The 19,204-nt window shown below is 33.3% G+C and overlaps 1 protein-coding gene and 1 long non-coding RNA gene across 6 annotated transcripts in view; one reads left to right on the forward strand and one right to left on the reverse strand.

The window, feature by feature from the left end:
* Positions 1-1,082: 1,082 nt before the first annotated feature.
* Positions 1,083-19,204, reverse strand: part of Ythdf3 (YTH N6-methyladenosine RNA binding protein 3) — a 33,718-nt gene continuing 15,596 nt past the window's right edge. For all 5 annotated transcript variants that reach the window (XM_015485836.2, XM_015485837.2, XM_048783009.1 and 2 more), the window contains 2 exons: positions 16,635-18,233; positions 1,083-4,187 (listed from right to left, as the gene is read on the reverse strand). In XM_015485836.2, the coding sequence (XP_015341322.1) occupies positions 4,164-4,187; positions 16,635-18,233 (1,623 nt within the window). In that variant the 3' untranslated portion in view covers positions 1,083-4,163. The remainder of the gene's footprint in view (positions 4,188-16,634; positions 18,234-19,204) is intronic.
* Positions 14,262-14,482, forward strand: LOC125610564. Its single transcript, XR_007340566.1, has 2 exons — positions 14,262-14,359; positions 14,412-14,482. It is a non-coding gene; the product is annotated as an uncharacterized LOC125610564 (long non-coding RNA).

A 19,204-nucleotide genomic window follows, 5' to 3' on the forward strand; every position in this document is an offset into this window, starting at 1 on the left:
ATTTTCTTAAGGACACTAACAAAATAAATGATTTGCTTAATCTTCCAGTTAGACAACTAAGTCCTCCATTTCTAAGATGTCCAAACCGACAATTCACTTCTGATTACAGATCTCTCTTAGAAATGCAATGTTTCGGCTGAGGTAGCTCAGTAGTGGAATACTTACTTGTCTAACCTTTTGGAGTCCCTGGAATACATTCCCAACAGTGAAAAAAAAAGAAAAAAGAAAAAAAAATTGAAAGCCCATTGTTAAGGCTAGGGATATTATCAAGAGTAGTGTACTTACTAAGCATGCATGAAGTCCTGTGTTTGCTCCTCAAGAAAGGGGGGAAAACCTTACATTTCAAAATAACATTTTAATAATCTAAAAGAAAGCATAGATAATGTTGAATAGGTAACTAAACATCTGACTGGAAGAGTATTTAGTTTCTAGACTAGAATTAGAAATCCACTATCATAAAGCAATCATAAGAATTGAGGTCCCAACTATGAATACCTGGCCTCAATTCCTAAGTATGCTAATGAAATGTAAATTTTCCCTTCAGGTTGATAACCAGTAAAAAAATTTCTGATTATGCTGCACTGTGGGGGCACTTGGGGTATTTCTTTGTGCCCTAGTCAAAGTCAGCAGTGTTGTTTGATTACAGCTGGTTTTGATAATACAAATCTAAATTAATTCCTCCATCAGAACAAATAGAGAATTAGAACAAAAGAGAGAAGACCCATTTATTTTTATGGAGATGAAGGAAAAAGTGGCACCAGCTGTCTAATAACTATAATCTCCTACTCTTGGTCCCAAGAAATAATTTTCTAACAGTGTATTGCTTAAGGTTTTTGTTGTTATTGTTGTTTTTTGTTTTATTAAGAACATGTAATTGAATAGGAGTAGACAAAGATTAGGATGAAATGCTATCTTACCTTAATTTTCCCACTTAATCTAAATAGCCAACTAAAATGAATGACATAATCTATCTGAACTTGATGGATATATCAATAGAAAAATTCATACTAGAGTAGGCAAAATTGTTTTCTTTTTAAGCAGGCAACACATATTTATAAAGATAAATGGAAAGAACACAGATATGAGTGAACAATTTTTATTGAAACCCTCAAAGATTAAAGAGGACCAAATGGTGAGTTTGGGTACCATAACAGAAATCTCACCTAACTGTACCATCATTCACAGGAATGAACAAACCCAAACACGACAAAATTCAAATTCTCAAGTAATTGCTACAAGTGAATGTAAATGAACTAATCATTTTATCATAACCTTCCTTTAATCATACGAAAAAGGGAATTTACATGGCATAACAAAAGATATGCAAAACTTAATGAAAACACAATTCTCTTAAATCTCTCAAACTTAATTTTAAAGGATGCAGAATGCACTTGATTAAATGACTTAAGCTGATTCTTTTTTTTTTTTTTATTGCAAACTGTTTTAACATCAGCTTAACCCCCATGCATTGTACTCAAAAAATAACACAGCTTTTGGATTAGAAAGATCACTTAAGTTAAAATGAGGAATTAAGTACTAAAATTTAAAAAAAGGCTGGGTTTCTTTTGAAAGGAATCTTCAAGTACCAATATGTATAGATAAAGAATACTAATTTTGGTTACATTTTCCCCCTTATTGTTAAGTATACAAACTATAATACCTTTCGAAAGAAAATACCCACATAAGATAACTTTAAAAAGAAACATTCAAACCAGACCTCAGAAAAACATTGAGAGAAATTTACTGGGACAATAATGTCTTCATTCATGATTATTCAAACATTTGATTAGGTATTTCCTCTTGTAGAGCCCACATTCTCTTTTTTGGTCCCTACAGTGAAGAAACATTCATTTGGTTGCATTCAATACAACCTGTAATAATTTCATTTAGAGAAAAAACATCTTGTAATACACTGACCTGGCAGACCAAGAGAAAGAGAAAGTCAGTATGTTGGGGAAAACTTAAATGAGAAAACCACAAAATTACCAATTGATACTTTTTTTTTTTCCCAAAGGAATGCTGCACCCATTTCACTTAATATTAGAAATCCACGTTAAAGGCACTGGGATGTACTCCTCACCATGCATAGACTCTAAGCAACACTTGACAATGTCTGAGTCTATTGCAATTAGCCTACATGCTGGGTGTTTCCATGACATTTCCTAATAGAAACCTAATATAAATTAAACAAGTTTGAATCCATTTATAATGTAACTAGTTTTATAAAAATATCCAGAGTTGCTAATAAAGCACCAATAAAAAGAGAACCTCAGGGGGAGGACTCAGATCCTTCCAACAAGGTCACCCTTTTACAGTTTTCTCCAATAGAACCTCCAGAAATGATAACAATCATCTTTGGCAAGCCTTACCTATACAATATTAGAGACATAGAACATTGCTGTGGTGACTATACCCAAATGCCAATTTTTATTGTAAATAGTTAAGAGACGTGTTACAAGATTTCATGGCTTAGTCTCAAAAAGGTAAAATAGGTGCAATTTTCCTTTAAGAAAATCTTTATTTTTAAATATACCATTAACATTTTGATGTTCCCTTCAGTAAACATTGATATAACTATACTGGGACTACCCAAGAACTGTGAAGTAGCTACAGTTTTCTACAAATACTGTATTTGAGTGAAAAAAAAAAATACAGTATTTGTACATTTTAAGAAAACATTGTACAAAAAAATATTATATAAATGAAAACCTCAAAGATATATGTCACTAGGCTTTTGAGTTGAAGTGACCAAAGATCATAGTAAATGAAAACATTTCTAAACATGATGTAAACATAAATGGAGTAATGCAAAACATCAAGGTATTCAAATCTACTGTATTGCTATTTTCACCCTTAACATATAATTCTACATAGCTTTCTCCTTTTGGAACAATAATATAAGGGGCAGGACATTATTTTCATAACCTTATGCCATTAAATCAGTTAATACAGATGCTTGACACATTCAATTATACAAAATCAATTTGTTTCAAGATACAAAATTAATGTTGATATGTAATTAATGAAAAAAATAAGATGTTAAAAAGATAACTATAAGAATACCCAGATATATGCTGTATTCCCACTTATATAGATCTGATCAATAAAACATCAACACATTCACTTAGATACTGATTTAATTCATGGATCAAGGCCATATTCTCAAAGTATTTTAAGGATGCCAGGACACTGCAAAAGCTGGAGAAAAGAGTTGAGGAACAATATATGCTTGCTAAACAAGAACTATGTTTATTTAGCTAGTGAATATCTAGAATAATAAATTTTTACTTCATGATAGCAATCAGGCTCGCAAACACCCAGAAATAGGAATTAAGGATTTTAAACGTAGTTATAAAGGTCATAAAAAGTCTGATTAGACTGAGGTACATTTACTCAAAATTTTGAGATTCATTAAGTGGTAGCAAACAAAATAATTCCTCAGACAAATGCACATTTCTCAGTATACATATAATTGAGGGAAGGAGGGGAAAAGAATGTGCATTAACTGGTGAAATCCACCAAGCTGCATATCAATATTCTGTTACACCAAACAGTTTGAAGACAAGGGAAATGTTCTAATATAATTTCAGATTATGTTTCATTTGGCTAAAATAGAGCTTAAGGTTGCTTTGCCATATTAAAAGTTTACTACAATAATTTTTCACATAAACATTTAGACTTGAACTCCAGGACTAAATATGGCATGATTATTTTGCTTTTAATCTGTTGAAATAGCTAAAAATTGACAATTTAAAAACTACAACAAAGAAAAAGTTGAAGCAGTGTGACTCTTACATCATTGAACCACTTCTAATGGTTAACTGTTAGTATTTAACAAATTCAAAGAGTTAATGAATCCTTGCATTCATTCAGTCTTCTGTGCCTTAGCTAGGATGCATAATTACAAAAGACAGCAGATACTGGTAAAAGCTTCAGGACAGAAAGTGCTTGACGAAGTTACAGTTCTCAAGTGTGTTTGGTGTGAGTATAAGGGCAGATGCGCTGATGAAAACCATTACAAGAAGAGTCAATTTTGTGTTAAAGTGTTCAAAGATGTCACCTTAAGCAGAAAAAAAGCTTTAATAATGTCTTCTTTGACTTATTAGGCATTTCCAAAGTCTACATCATTAGTGTTGTAATTTTAATAGGACATCTCCATATGGTTATTGTTTGTTTCTATTTCTCTCCTGAAAGGAAAACAAAAAGAGTTACAACAAAATATTTTCATCATTTAAACTACATGCACATATAACATAAGTCATCTCCATACGAAGTTCTTCAAATACTAATTCAAATAATCATAGAAGCATGGTTACCACAAAACATTTTAAATTAGAAAGTCCAAATAGAGACCTATTTCAGGGCAGTTTAAGTACTCTACATAGTTTAAGTACTCTACACAGTCCTACTGTCCCACAAGATTTGTTTAAGAAGAACATAGTGTAATAATGTGTTTTGAGTACAATGAATTTTTGATAGTGAGATGTAGCATCTGGAAAGCAATTTAGCTCAGGTAGAGACTGGAAAAAAGGTAGAACTATATTAAAAGTGCATTACATTAAGATTTCAGTACTAATTTAGAAATAACTTTAATTCCAAAATTTCTTCCATTCTTATTCTCAGTATATTATACCTTTTCACATGAAGAAGTGTTACATTCCATTGATTGCTGACTTATGACAACTGATATATATAACAATTCCTTCTTTAAAAAATACTTAACTGAATAATGTTTTCATGTTCACAATTAATCAAATATTTTTTTATTAATTCTAGACAAATCACCTGGAGGGCTTGTACAAACACTAAGAGTTAGGTCCCACAGGTAGGAGGAGGAACCGGTGAATTTGCATTTCTAACAAGTTCACAGGTAAGCCTGGACTGCTGGCCCTTATGAGGATAATAGCACTTTGAAAACCACCAGTGTTTTAACAAATTTTAAGATTCTCTCATTTTATTTTTTCTACTCCCATCTTATTTTTGCATAAGTAATACACACTCAATAGTAAATTCTACTGTCTTTCCAAGTGGCCATCCAAAAAACACCCTGTATTTTAAATTCCAAAGATTAAAAAAAAAAAAAAGCTTTAAGTTCTTTGATACTTTCTTTTTCATCTGAATATATCACTGCAACTTGAAAAGCAGTATTTCATGGAGAAAGTTAATAAAATGTCCTACTACATGGCAACTAAAAATGCAATTATCTCATAGATTCCTACATATCAGTGAAATACACTGAAATGAAAGAATAAAACAATATTGGAAACAGAGCTAGCTAGAGCAGTCATGTTTCTAAAGGATACACAAAAACAAAAACTCAACAATATTAACTGGGAAGTATAACAAAGAGCTGGAGCCTAATTTTACAAAGGCCCTAAAATTCTTTTACAAGCCTGATGAAACAGAAAGTTTAGTGTTCAAGTGAAGAAAACAAAAAGGCTTATGAGACATTTTTGAAACATGTCCTATAATCAGCTCATATATATATATATATAGATATATATATATATATATGAATAAATTAAGACAACAGCATACTGCTTATGTACTGTCCCATAATTATAANGGGGGGGGGGGGGGGGGGGGGGTCGCTGGGGATTTACCCCACTGCTCTGTAGTCTTGAAAGATATAAGAAACAAAGAAAGTCAGAAAACTGTTAACAGATTGGAGACAACTGAGGAAACACGGCAACTCAATGAAATACACTGGTGTCCAGGCCATATCTTGAGAAATAGAAAAGGTCACTAGTAGGAAAATGGGAAATTTGGGAAAAGTCTGTAATTTATTTAACAGTATTAACCAGTTAATTTCTTTATTCAAATAAATACTCCATGATTATATGCATGTTAATACTAAGGAAAAGTGAATAAGCATATATAGAAACTTCCTATATTACCTTTGCAAATGCTGTAAGTCTTAATATTTGAAAACAAAATAAAAAATGATCACTAAAGAAAAGTACAATTTGCATGCAACTCTCAAACACCATTGCAGAAATATGAAAAAAAAAACCAAATATTTTATAGGGTATTGCTATTTTAATGGCTGCCCTTGCACAGGAAATCAAAATTATTGTTTGAGGGTGAAAGTGTCTCTTAAATTCCACACCCAAATAAAACCTAATGTCTGTGTCAGGCTATGTTTTTCAATTAAATAAAGGAAAAAGCCAGTGTGTATATTTCAAGAAAACCATTTACAGATGAAACAGCATTTAAATTAAAACATCTAACAGATTCAATTCTTCAGGAAAATTAATAACTTAGTCAGAATGAAATCTGCATAGGAGGCTGACAGGACTGGAAAAATTCATGCCAAAGAATACAATAAGGGCAGTAAGTAATGGATAAAAATCCCAGCTGCTCAAAAGCCCCACATTGTGTTCAGAGCCTTTTAAAGTACTTTAATGCTGAGGTAAGTTTCGGACTTGCTCTATCCCAAAAAACATGACAACTCCTTTTGCATTAAGAAAGCAAAAGACAAAGAGTACAAAGGAAACAGACCAATTCTGCACTTGAAATTCACAACCATGTAGTCATCAGGGGAAAGAACAATGATTATGATTTGGGGCTAGAGGTCATTTTCAGAAATCAACTTTTCAAATGTTTTACATTTACATTTACATTGTAATAAAGCTCTACATTATTACTGTCCATTACTACTGCAGAGTTGGACTAATAAAACATAAACATTTATGGTGACAACCAACTCAGTGGAAATTAATGAAAAAATAATAGTCATGATCATTACTGGAAACTTTAAAAGGTTCCAGTGCCCATATTTGTATTTATAAAATAAGGAATATTTTCAGGTTTGAGAAAAGAATTGATACAGAATGCTAACAAATTATTCATTTGTGCCAACCAAAGATCAAATAAATTAAAAGTATATTACAAAAATGGAAGAATTAAGAAGTTTAAATAGAAAAAAATGGTGATGAACATTAAATGTTATTTTAGGTGGCTCAATGAGACCAAGAACACAGCTATAAGTGTTAGGAATAAATTCATGTTTTATAATTTAGTTTAATAAAATAATACAACTCATCTTATTTTGAGAGTTTTTACTTAATTGCATGAAGAAAAAAAAATATAAATATATGAAAAGACTCAACCTACAGATGACATGATTGTTAGGTAGAAAACTCTAAGGATGTTCTATTAGAAATATAAGAACTAATAAATGAATTCAGCAAATCACTGGATACAAGGACATTTAAAAAACAGTTAAAAAGAGGATTCTGTATAATTATAATTATGTAGTGTACCTGAATTACCAGCACATAATTAAGAAAATAAAAACTGAAGCTGGATATGGTGGCACACATTTAAAAAATACAAAATACTTAGCAATAAATTTAACAAAAGACACTGAAAATTACAAAATTCTCTAACCCGAACTATTCATTTATCTCTCCAAGCTGACTGACTTCTACAAAATAAAGGTTATTTATCTCTGGTGGCTACTTTTAACCTTAAATACTTATCCACTGAATGAATGAGGTAACAGAGTTAAAAAAAGAACATGCAGGACCCAAATACATGGTGATACAGGTTAACCTGAATGCAAGATGTGTTCTAGTAGAATTTTTTTTAAAAAATTAATTTTAAAAAGGAAAAAAAAATAAAAATAAAAAGACCAAGTAACTGAGGGTCTTAAAACCAAGCAAAGGAATCCATTTGCAATTCTATTTTTAGATGTCAGATTTTGGTCTCTTTACCACAAAATGAAAATTAAATATTCTAGACTATCTTTTACAAGTAGAATTGTTCATTAGTAGCTTTTTTAATATATCCTAGTTCTTTTATTATAGATTCAATAAAGGTTCTTTCATTCCCTCAAGGTGTTTCAAAAGCAACAGAAATATTGAATTGGTCAAATGTATAAGATATTAGAGTAGAAACATCTTTCAATAAACCCAAACTTTCCTCCCAGGAGACAGCAAAACCAATTTCCTCTTCGAAATTAGAGAGCATTAAAGCTAGGTATGGTAGCACACAGCTGTAATCCCTGCTACTCCTACAAGGGAGGCCGAGACAAGAGATCAAAAGTTCAAAGCCAGCTTGGAAAACTTGGTGATATCCTGTCTAAAAATAAATTTTTTAAAAAGAGTTGGGGGTGAGGCCCAGTGTTTGAAGTCCAGGATTAAAACCCCAGTACTAAAGTGGTACTGACATGGTGCGCAAGGGGTTTTGGCAGTTTCTGACATGGCTCCCAATGGTTCCTGCCTCCTCTTATTCATAGGTTGTGGAATCAATCCCTACTCCTAAGTGTGGGCTGGACACAATAAATGATTTGCTGCTAACCAACACAACTGGCAGAGGTAATAGGATTATCACCTCTATGAAATGGTTATAAAAGACTGTGCCTTCTGTTCTCTAGCTATGCCACCTCACTCTATTGCCCTACTCACCGATCCTTTGCTTGCTCATGAAATAAGAATTAAGCCCAGCTAAGATTGACTGCAACCTCATAGAGACCCTCAAGCTGAGAATCCAACTAGGCTGTGGCCCAATTCCTAACACACAAGAAACTGTAAAGTATTTTACACTTTTTAGATAGCTTATACAACAGGTCACAAAAGAACAAGCATTATCCGTACTGTAGCAAAGCCTTTTGATATATGATATTAGCATAAATTCAGAACTGTCAGGGAAAGGAACTAGGGCATCCTACCCTAACATTATCAATATTTATTATACGATCAGGGTGAAATATATACAGATGAAATCTTTACATATAAAAAAATAAACAAACTACTCCAAGGAACAGGTAGAGTTGATTAAGGCCCTAACTTTTCCCTTACTAAAGAACAAATCTTGGGGCTGGGGATGTGGCTCAAGCAGTAGTGTGCTCGCCTGGCATGCGTGCTGCCCAGGTTCGATCCTCAGCACCACATACAAACAAAGATGTTGTGTCCGCCGAAAACTAAAAAATAAATATTAAAAAAAAAATTCTAAAGAACAAATCTTCTGTTCAAAAGCTACAACTTTGTTTTCATGAAATATTTTTCCTTAGGTACATTTATTCTAAATTAAGAAACTGCATGTTTTCAATAAAATATTAAACAAATAATTCAACAAATTACTTCTTAAAACTTTAAATATTTCTTTTCCACATAAAGGTAAAGATAGCTATTCCTTATTTCTTATGTCATCATGCATTTGCTAACAACTGAAATTCTGCTCAATTTAGTAACTATTGATAATTTCCTAAATTATCTCTCCAAGGTCTACAACTAATCTGATAAACTATAGGTAGTTCACTTACTAAAAATCCATAAAATTCTCTTATCAGCATTAGAACACAACAAAACCACTATAAACATGTTGTCTGAAGAAAACATAAAAACAGGTCAATATAATAAAATATTCATTGAAGCACCTCCTTCCAACTTTGGCTCATAAATATTTACCAAGTTTAGAACAGAGTATTACTGTAATAAAATCATCTTGATTACTAAAAATACCAATATTTTTAACCCAGAGAATTATGCACTTAAATAAGTAATATAAGTTAGACTTAATTTACTGAACTTGTTTCTGTTAATCAGCATAATCAACTTATTCTGCAGAGAGAGAACTAGAGCCATTAGAAAAGTTTACCAAAGGGTAATCAAACAGACTTCAACCCATGTCATTAAAAATAATGTAGAACTATTAGGAAAATGCTTATTGTTGTTATAGGTCTAATTATGGTCAAAGTAATTTCTTATACGTTAATACAAATTTGTACTTTGAGACAGACCTAACATCTCATCTCAGGATCAGCTATTTCAAGCATTAAAAAAATTATATTATGCACTAAAATTTAGCTTTTGGAAGTACACAACATAATATTAGCATATGTGACTAAAATACATATAAGTGTCTAGAGTTTAATAGATTTTATTATAACTATGAACTTGGGGTGGGACGGACACTAGGGATTTAACCCTGGAGTGCTTAACCACTGAGCTACATCCCCGACCTTTTCATTTTTTAATTTTGAGACAGGGTCTCACAAAGTAGCTAAGGGCCTCATGAAATTGCTCATGAGTTGACCTCAAATTTGGATTCCACTTGAACCTCTGGGATTACTGGCATGTGCTGCCGGGCCCACTGACCTGCTTATTTTTACTTATGGTAAGGCTCCATCTCTTGTCTGGGAGGTTAGGAAAATGCATCTTTTGGAAAATTCACCTCAAAATAATTGGCAACTGAAATTATGTAGAATTAAAAGAGCTATTAAAATTAAAAATCTTGCCTGAAATTGTTTCCTGGTTAACATGGATTTAAAAGAAAAGGATACAAAAATAGGATCTACATGATGCATTTAGCGTGACAACAAAAATAAGAATTACCTAAAGAGTCACAAGAAGATTCTACTCCCTACAGATCATGTTTTCTAGACAAATACACTCAGAACCTTACTACTTCTTTATTTTCTTCTTTTATTTTCCAATTAAACTGGCTTTACCAGTACATATAAAGAATTCTTTAGAAGCAAATAAATAAATTAGGAATTTTATCCTCTCCCTAACCCAGTTCCTCTGATGGGCTGCCATAACCTTAAGCATAATACTAATACATAAAATTCTGGATTTATCAATTCCCATTGTATATGATTAATTTATAAAAATGAATGTCATATTCCACTTCTCTTCCAACTTCCATTAGAAGCTATATGATTTTTAGTTAAAATAGCATTTCTGACTTTAAATAATATGCCTACGGCACTAATTTTTGATCATCCTTAAAGAGTTACCTGTTACCTTCAGAAAGATGAGAAAATAAATTCATATATTTACCCTTCCTCAAATCTTTCCTTCCCATTATCTCCTAACATTCTGTTCTAACTAGAATTAATATTTTATAATCTAGTGTCTAGTTCTACAAATTGAAAAACCAGCAGACAGCATTTACTATAAACTAAATGAACAAATAACAGTGATTAGATCTATAAAGGAATAATTCTACAATTATATCTAAACTGCAAGAAATTCTTTAAAGCATTTGTCATTTAACAGATTATCTATTCAAAACCTACTATATGCCAGATAGTTTTCTAGGTGCCAGGGAATCAGCAAAAGCAAAATCAGTCTTGTTCTCCCAGACTTCATAATACAATCAAAGCTTGTCTAAAATTTTTATTCTTTTTAGATTCCTCACTTTACCCAGGTCAATGGTTCCTAATAAAGGGCCCATATATATTGTTTGTTAGGCTTGAAGGAACTTACTGACAATTAGCAGACAGGGTGAGATGTTGAAATGTCCTGGGATGCACTATTAGTAATGGACACCTGTCTTAATTCAAAATGCATTATCAGGTCCTCTTTGAGATTTGTTCTTGTGTAACAGCCATTACCACATGTCATCCCGTTTCTTGAATTCCTATTTCACTCTGCTGAAATTTCTCAACTCTTTCACTAAGGCTGAATTATAATGTACACTAAGGCTTTGTTCTTCTAAACTTGAACTTCTTTATTTTACTCCTCCCACCCCATTTCACTGATGTAACTGGACGCTCATCCTTACAGATGTAACTTTATACCCAACTCCTCTCCACCCTGAAATAAGATTTTACATTTGAGTACCCTCAGAAGAGAAATTCAGATCATCGATTGTTTTTCCTTTCTTTGTAAACTGTGTCTTTTGCCTAGGAAACTTTTAAGATTTTTCTCTTTATACAGCTCCTTCCTCCCTCCTAACTACTTGGCAATTGTTTCTTCTGCAGTTTAGAATCTCACCAGCATTCCTCATTCTGAAGGAGGGCCTGACATACTAACTTTCATATAGGCAGACAGGATATCAGGTTGTCTCCTCCACAGGAGGCATGCTGGCTAGAAAAGCTAGTTGGAGGCTTCTACTGCCAAAATAATCAAGAAAAAAATAATCAATAAGCAATCCAGCAATGAAAAGAGAAAACAGAATTAGCTTTTTAAAGTCCTTATTATGATAAAGGGCCTCAAAAATTTAAAGAAAAATATTAAATTAGAAAAGGAGCTATAGCAACCACAAATCTAAATGTAAATATTAGAATAGCAACCACAAATCTAAATGTAAATATTAGTCTTTTATAAAAGCACATGACAAAATCCTCCCAAACTTGGGAAAGGCAAAAAAATTTGAAGGCAGATTCTAAACTTATTATTTCAAACTGTTTTGACTATGCTATGATCAGTATTTTCTGATCATAGACTGGATCCTCTACTAGAGGAAAGAAAGGACTCTGGATCAAATGACAGAGTATTATAGTTAAATAATAACCTTATTCTTAGGAAATACATACTATAATTCTGTTTTTTTGTTTTTGTTTTTCGTTGTTGTTGTTGTTTTGGAGAAAAGAGCCCTGTACATGGCACTCAGATGGTTTAAAAAGAACAAAGCAAACGTGGAAGAATGACAATAACAGGTAAATCTGATTAAAAGATGAGTATTCTATAAATTATTCCCCAGATAAAGTTATTTCCAAATAGAAGAATGAAGAAAAAAATTCACCCATACTATATTGCTGTAGCACCAATGGCTATTTTCCTACAGATGGATATTTGAATTGTTTCCAGTTTTTTGCAATTATTAATTTTGCCATTCTTATACATATTTTCTGGGGTATCTAGAAACGTTCTTTACATATGTATTCCAGAAGAGAAATGCTGAATTATAAGGCATGAATATTCAACTTGTTAAAAAATACTGCTTCACATCTGCAATTGTGTAAGGCCTTTTTTATTTACAATCTTTCCAATACTCAATACTGTCATACTTAAATTTTGCTAAATGAATGGATATAAAATATTTTCTCATTCTAATCATGAATTGGATTTTCCTAATTTCATTTTTACTTCCTGTTGCAGCAAGTTCTTAAGTGGACAAGGCTACTGGCTTTAACTATTCTGAGTTATTAAAATATGGAGGTTGGGATGAGGCAAAATGGCAACAGTACATTTTCCCCTCGTGAAATAAAATTGTTTTACTGAGTCACTATGGATACCATCAAAAGGGAACAGGTCTTGGTTTAAGCTTCCTGAAGCAAAAATAGATAGCAGTCAGAAAAATGTCCTCTGCACTTAAGAGCGAACAGTATTTTTATTAGGAAAATTGGGGGGAAGAAAGTAGACATTGTTTACATTGAACCTACACTGGCCATTGTAACATGAAGGGTATTGTAACATGAAGTGGGGAAAAGTTTGGGGATATGAGAAAAGATTGGTTGGAATTGGTAAGTAGGATCTAGTGCTGCCTAAGGGGTTGCAATGAGATTGTTTTCTCTAACTTTCAATAAGACTGAATATTGGTTTATATGCATTAGTCATGTCAATTTTCCTCTTTCACTAAATGAGTATCCATACCTTTTGCACATTTTTTCTACTGAGTTGTCTTTTTTATCTTTATATATTCTTAGTATTAATTTTCAGGCAGTTATATTCAAACTTCTTCTGGTACTTTCAGAAAAGATGTATTTTTAAAGCTTCCTTTAAAGCATCTTTTGAGGAATTGTTTTTAACTAATCAAATTTATCAATCGTCTCTTTTATAAGTAGTGCAGTCTGTGTCTTCTTTAAGAATCTGACTTTACCCAAAGTCTAGAAGATATGCTTCTGGGAAAATGTGGCCTCTACGTATCACAAGCCTTGAGAAATTAGAATTTAATACAGGACAGATGAGATCTTATTAAAGAGACACTAATAATAACTTGCAACTACTTTTAGTTGAAGGAAAAAAAGAAATTCTAGCAAAACACAACTGATTTGTCCTTTGTGATAGAGCCAAGGAGGTCCTAGAATAGACAGGAGCACAAAAATCACTGGAATGCCAAAAACATTTGAAAGCATTTATGATGGAAGCCCCAAGTACAAATATAAGCATGTCAAAAAAGAAAATTACAACTCTGCCTAGATAAGAGCTAACAACAAAAGGAAAAAAACTGGGCAAAGACATAATTCATTTGCTCATGAGTTAAAAATCATTGAAAACTGACTCCTAATATAGTAGCTTCAAACATACAGGGAAGTCAATTACTTAGTGTAGCCATTGTACAGATTTTCCTTTTTAACCACAGAGTGATAGTAAAGTCAACTTACAGCATGACTATCCCATTCCCACATGTACAGTGGCAGAGGCATATGAAATTGGCACCAAGAACTAAAGAAAAAAATGTAAAAGTACCTACTTTGATCTTGATGATCCTCCTTCTGATCCAGTAACTAATAGGAAAAGAGCCCAAAGAGTAATGAAGGGTTTTCTGATCCTGACAAAAATGAAAAAATACTAACAAACTTGTGAGTCAAGATCAGTGGGTGCCAGGGGTTAGACATAGGGCAGGGATTTAAGTAAAAAAAATATAGTACAAATGAGGTTTTCACAGATGATGGAACTGTTCTGTGTCCAAAATGTGATGATGCTTCTATCCATTTACATGTAAAAAACTGAAAGCTGTAGATTCGAAAGAACTTAACTTTATCGAATGATTTTAAAAAAAGAAAGAAAAAGCTTTAAATCTATGTGAAAAAAATACTTATGGGAGCTTTATTTATATTCCCCCCAAACTGGAAACAATCCAAAGGTGATAAACCCATAGAATGTAAAACAATGAAGCAAAGCCTCTAGTATCTTGAATGAAAAAAACTGACCCAAAAACTCTATACCCAGCTAAACTGTTGTTTACATATCATGCCAAAGACCTTGTTGTTGTTGAGGTACTGGGGATAGAACCAAGGGCCACTTTACCACTTAGCTATATCCCCAATCGTTTTACTCATTTTGAGACAAGGTCTCAGCTAAATTGCCGATGCTACTCTTGAATTTATAATCCTCTTTAATTAATTATGAAAATTATAATTTTTATAATTAATAAAAATCAAGTTTAATAAGATTTGAAATAAAGATGTAAATTATGAGTTAGATGTCATAGAATGGCAGCAATAGAATAATAGAAATATAAAAATTAAAAGTTTAATTCACTACTGTGTATATTTGTGTAATATATACAATAACATGACTATAATACATGTCATAAAAAATATTTATGGGGCAGGCACAGTTGTACCAGTCTGTAATTCCAGCTACTTGGGAGGATGAAGCAGGGGATTATAAATTAGAGGCCAGCCTTGAAAACTTAGTGAGATTCTGCCCTGTAATAAAATTTTAAAAGGGGTAAGGATCATCTCTGGGATCAATTTTTAGTATGAAAAAAATATATACATTCCAGAGACAACTATCTATTAAAATACTGAAAATAGTAAAACTAGGACTAAATTTTCAGACTGGGTAAAAAAGAAAAGTATGAACACATACAAGGCTGGCTGTCACCTTAGTGGTAAAGAAATATATATTAGCTTTATTTTCTTCTATCATGCAGATTTTCTCCTAAATAATCTCATCCTATTTTCATGGAATCAACTGTTCACAAACCAAAACAAAAACAAAAACAACACCTAGGTCTAACACCCACATCTCTCTAAATGCTTAAGTCAAAAAAATTTCTCTGCCTATATTTCTCAAATGTGTCTTAAAATAAGTACATCCCAAAATAAAATCTGTGTCTGCATCTCACCTTTCATATTCCATATCATTTCTCATGATATGCTATTTTGTAATAGCAGTTACAAGATGACAATTTACTTAAACACTAAACTTAAAACCTCACTAGCAACTGGATCCAATTTTCCTCATTTTCCACATTTAACTAGGAGAAAATTATATTCAGCAATCTTAACCTTTGAGGAAACAGTCCCACAAAGCCTTAAATAATAATTTGCATCACTCCAAAAGTTTCTGGCAATTCAGCACAGAAATCACTGCAACTAGAATCGCCAAGGGTTAAAAAAATCACCTGGGTTTAAAATTTGAAGCAGGTCCCTCTGCTGCACACAACCAAGAAATCACAAGACAAATTCACAAAGAACTGAATCATAACACTTTTACATACAGATAGTTAAAGGAAGTTTCTGCTTTATCTTAATTTCCACAGCAGTAAAAAACTATTTACTGGAAGAGCAAACTTTAACCCCGCTTCTCTCTAAAAGAAATTTAAATGTACTATCTACAGAAAAATCTCCTAGTTGCCTAATCCCTCCATTCTTTTTCCACCTAAAACTAGGACCCCAATTTTATTCTGTAGTTCAGGACAGAAAACAATCCAAGCCTGCCAGCCAGTATGTCACAAACATGAATAACAGTATGTCCAACTGAAAGTCTTCCAATGGAAGTTTTCCTGAGTCTCACAGATGAATAACAAAAGAAATCAAATGCTATGGAGTCTAATTCTGAAGCCCACATCCTCCCAAATCTAATCTGCTCCTAAAGCCAAATTGTCACCATATTTTGTTACAAGAGCTTCAATTGTACAAACTACAAAAATACTTTGGTGTTGTTTTTTAAAAATCCATTTTCTCAGCCAGGTACAGTGGTGCACACCTGTAATCTCAGCTACTCAGGAGGCTGAGGCAGAAGGATATCAAGTTTGAAGCCAGTCCAAGCAACTTAGAGACCCTACTTCAAAAATGAAAAAGGGCTGAGAATGTAACTCAGTGGTAGAGAATCCCTGAGTTCAATCCTAGTACTGTGGAGGGAGAAAACAGAGTCATTAAAAGGTACCCATCCATGTACTCCATCCCCAAGAGAAAGACCCACACATCAAAATTACTATATTCTTACCCTACGCATGGCTTCCTCCTCTTCTTGACGCTTTTCATAATGTGCAAAGTCATCAAAGATTGAGGTGGTATGCTTGAAAGTAGCAATTATTTTAAGCACTTGCTTAGCCTTTTCTAGGGGTACCTCTTGAGTGTCCCTTGAATTGGTTACTGGTTTGTTGTCATTGTTTTCTAAGCGAATGTGCCGTAACTGGTTATTGGGAACATCTTTCACAAAGATCCATTTAACTTCAAATTTGCCCTTCCATTTATCCTGAGACCAGACACCAGCATATGCATTATAGTCCACAACAGACTTCATCTCAGCCACTCCACAAAAATGTCCACTGCCATTCACACTAAAGAGTAAATAGAGTGGGCCTTTCCCATTCAGGGAACGGTAGGCTGCATCCAAACGCTTATTACCATGCTCAGTACTACACCAGATAGAGTACTTAATGGAACGATGTATGTCATCCTCAGAGTAGCTTTTAATTATAAACACACGTCCATTCTTCAGGTTCCAATCAAAGTCTTTGGGATTATAGTTGTTTATGGCCTTTAGCTTTTCCAGTACTGGATGCACTTCTATGCTAGAAGGTGAAGCGCTGACAGGTACAACACCTAAACCAAAGTTTTCACTGCCCACTCCATTGTTCTGGCTGAAGCCCGCTCCCCTGTTCCGAGGAGCTACCCAGCGATTCTGCAGCTGTGGTGGCTGAGGCTGCACTTGGTGTGGCTGGGCCTGCGGCTGAGGTCCTTGTTGCTGTTGTGGTTGTGGTGGCTGAGGCTGCTGCTGAGGCAGTTGGCTTTGCACCAATGGTGGCGGTTGAATTAATGGCTGAGGCTGCTGGATTATAGTTTGAGGAGGCAGAACTGGTTGGGTTGGTGGAGCCTTTACCACTGACCCCTTTTCATCCCAAGTTCCAATATTCATGTTGTGTTTTATAGGTGGTGGTGGTACAGCAGAACCCCCAATGCCCACATTGCCCTTGGGTTTAAGTTTCGGTTGAGGTTTGGCAGGCTTCCTAGCAATGGCAGCCCAGGAGGTTGGTTTAGGTGCTGCACTACTAACTGGGGGTACACTATTGGTTGCAATGCTAGTCATACCACTGCTGCTCAAGGCTGTACCTACAGTTTTTGTCACTGCAGCTGTCAGGTCACCACCAATTTTCAGTCCAGTCATGCCTTGCTCAATACTGCTAATGCCAGGCACCTTACTCAAAGTATCATTGCCAAATCCAGCCTGTCCATCAGTAATAGCTCTCCCAAGAGAACTAGGTGGATAGCCATAACTGCTGCTATAAGCAGAACTTTGTGTTGATTGTCCCTGAGATCCACTTGTCCCCCATGTAGAGAAATCAGCATTACCAGGAAAAAAGTTAAATCCATGTTGACCAAGAAATGGAGGGGTATTTCCTAATGCTCCAGGCTGACTAAAAACACCATCTGGTATATAATGATGTTCTCCATTACTCATTTGTCCATAGGTTGTCAGATATGGCATAGGCTGGTCTCCAGCCGTGGACCATGCTGCTTCCCCAAGAGAATATGGAAATCCAATGGATGGAGCATAGTAACTAGGCATATATGGATCTGACATTGGTGGATAGCTGTTACTCTGCAAAACAGAAGACCATAATCAGTAGTGAAATGTCCTCTTTACAGGAGGGAAAAAAGATATCTAAAAGTTAAAATCAAACAGTTTTAAATAAATGAAAAAGAGATGCACTGGATAAACACAATGAAAATTTCTAGATAAGCATAATTAAAGTTTCAAATCCAATCTCAGAAAAATTTACATGAGTACTCATATTTTTAAATATTTGTTATAAAATAACTTAGGAGTTTCATAGGAGGATTAAGAGTAGGATTGGGATTATTTTTGTTTGAAGAGTCAGATCTTCTGTCACAATTTTAAAATATTACAATTTCTACAAAAAGCTAATTCATAAAACTTTGCAGACACAAGATTTAACATTTATACTCAGCTATATTTTAAGTTATTGATGTGTTCAAAGAGTTACATATAAGGATTCAATAAACCTGGAAACTATTTTAAATAGAATTACAATTTATCATTGACAGAATCCAGTTCAGCCATTAAATTTTGTACTTAAGAAAAAATAATATGAGAAATGCTCACATTCTGAAAAAAAAAAAAAAGATTCAAGATCATGCCTATGGCATGATCCAACTTTGTTTCGCTTTGTCATGTTCATTTTGGAAAGAAATGAAATCCTTATCTTGGCTTCTTAAGGGTGAGGCAATGGATATCTTTCTTTTTTAATGCTCTGTATTTTCCACACTTTACAAAATGAAAATACAAATTTTTTGGTCAGAACTTACTTTATTTCAAGTAAATAAATAAATAAATTTATTTATTTCAAGTAAACAAATCAACCTCTCTTTTGAATATTAAGTAATCATGCATTTACTAATTTGCCAAAAATCAAGACACCAAATTTTATTAATTAAAAAAAAACCCACAAACAATATAAGCTCATGTGAAAATTAAAATAGCTTAAGGATTTCCCTTGAAAATGGGTTATGTCAAAAAAAAATAAATAAAATGTCTGATTAATTTTTTAA

This window comes from Marmota marmota, unplaced genomic scaffold, assembly GCF_001458135.2.
Source record: "Marmota marmota marmota unplaced genomic scaffold, marMar, whole genome shotgun sequence".
NCBI lineage: Eukaryota > Metazoa > Chordata > Mammalia > Rodentia > Sciuridae > Marmota > Marmota marmota.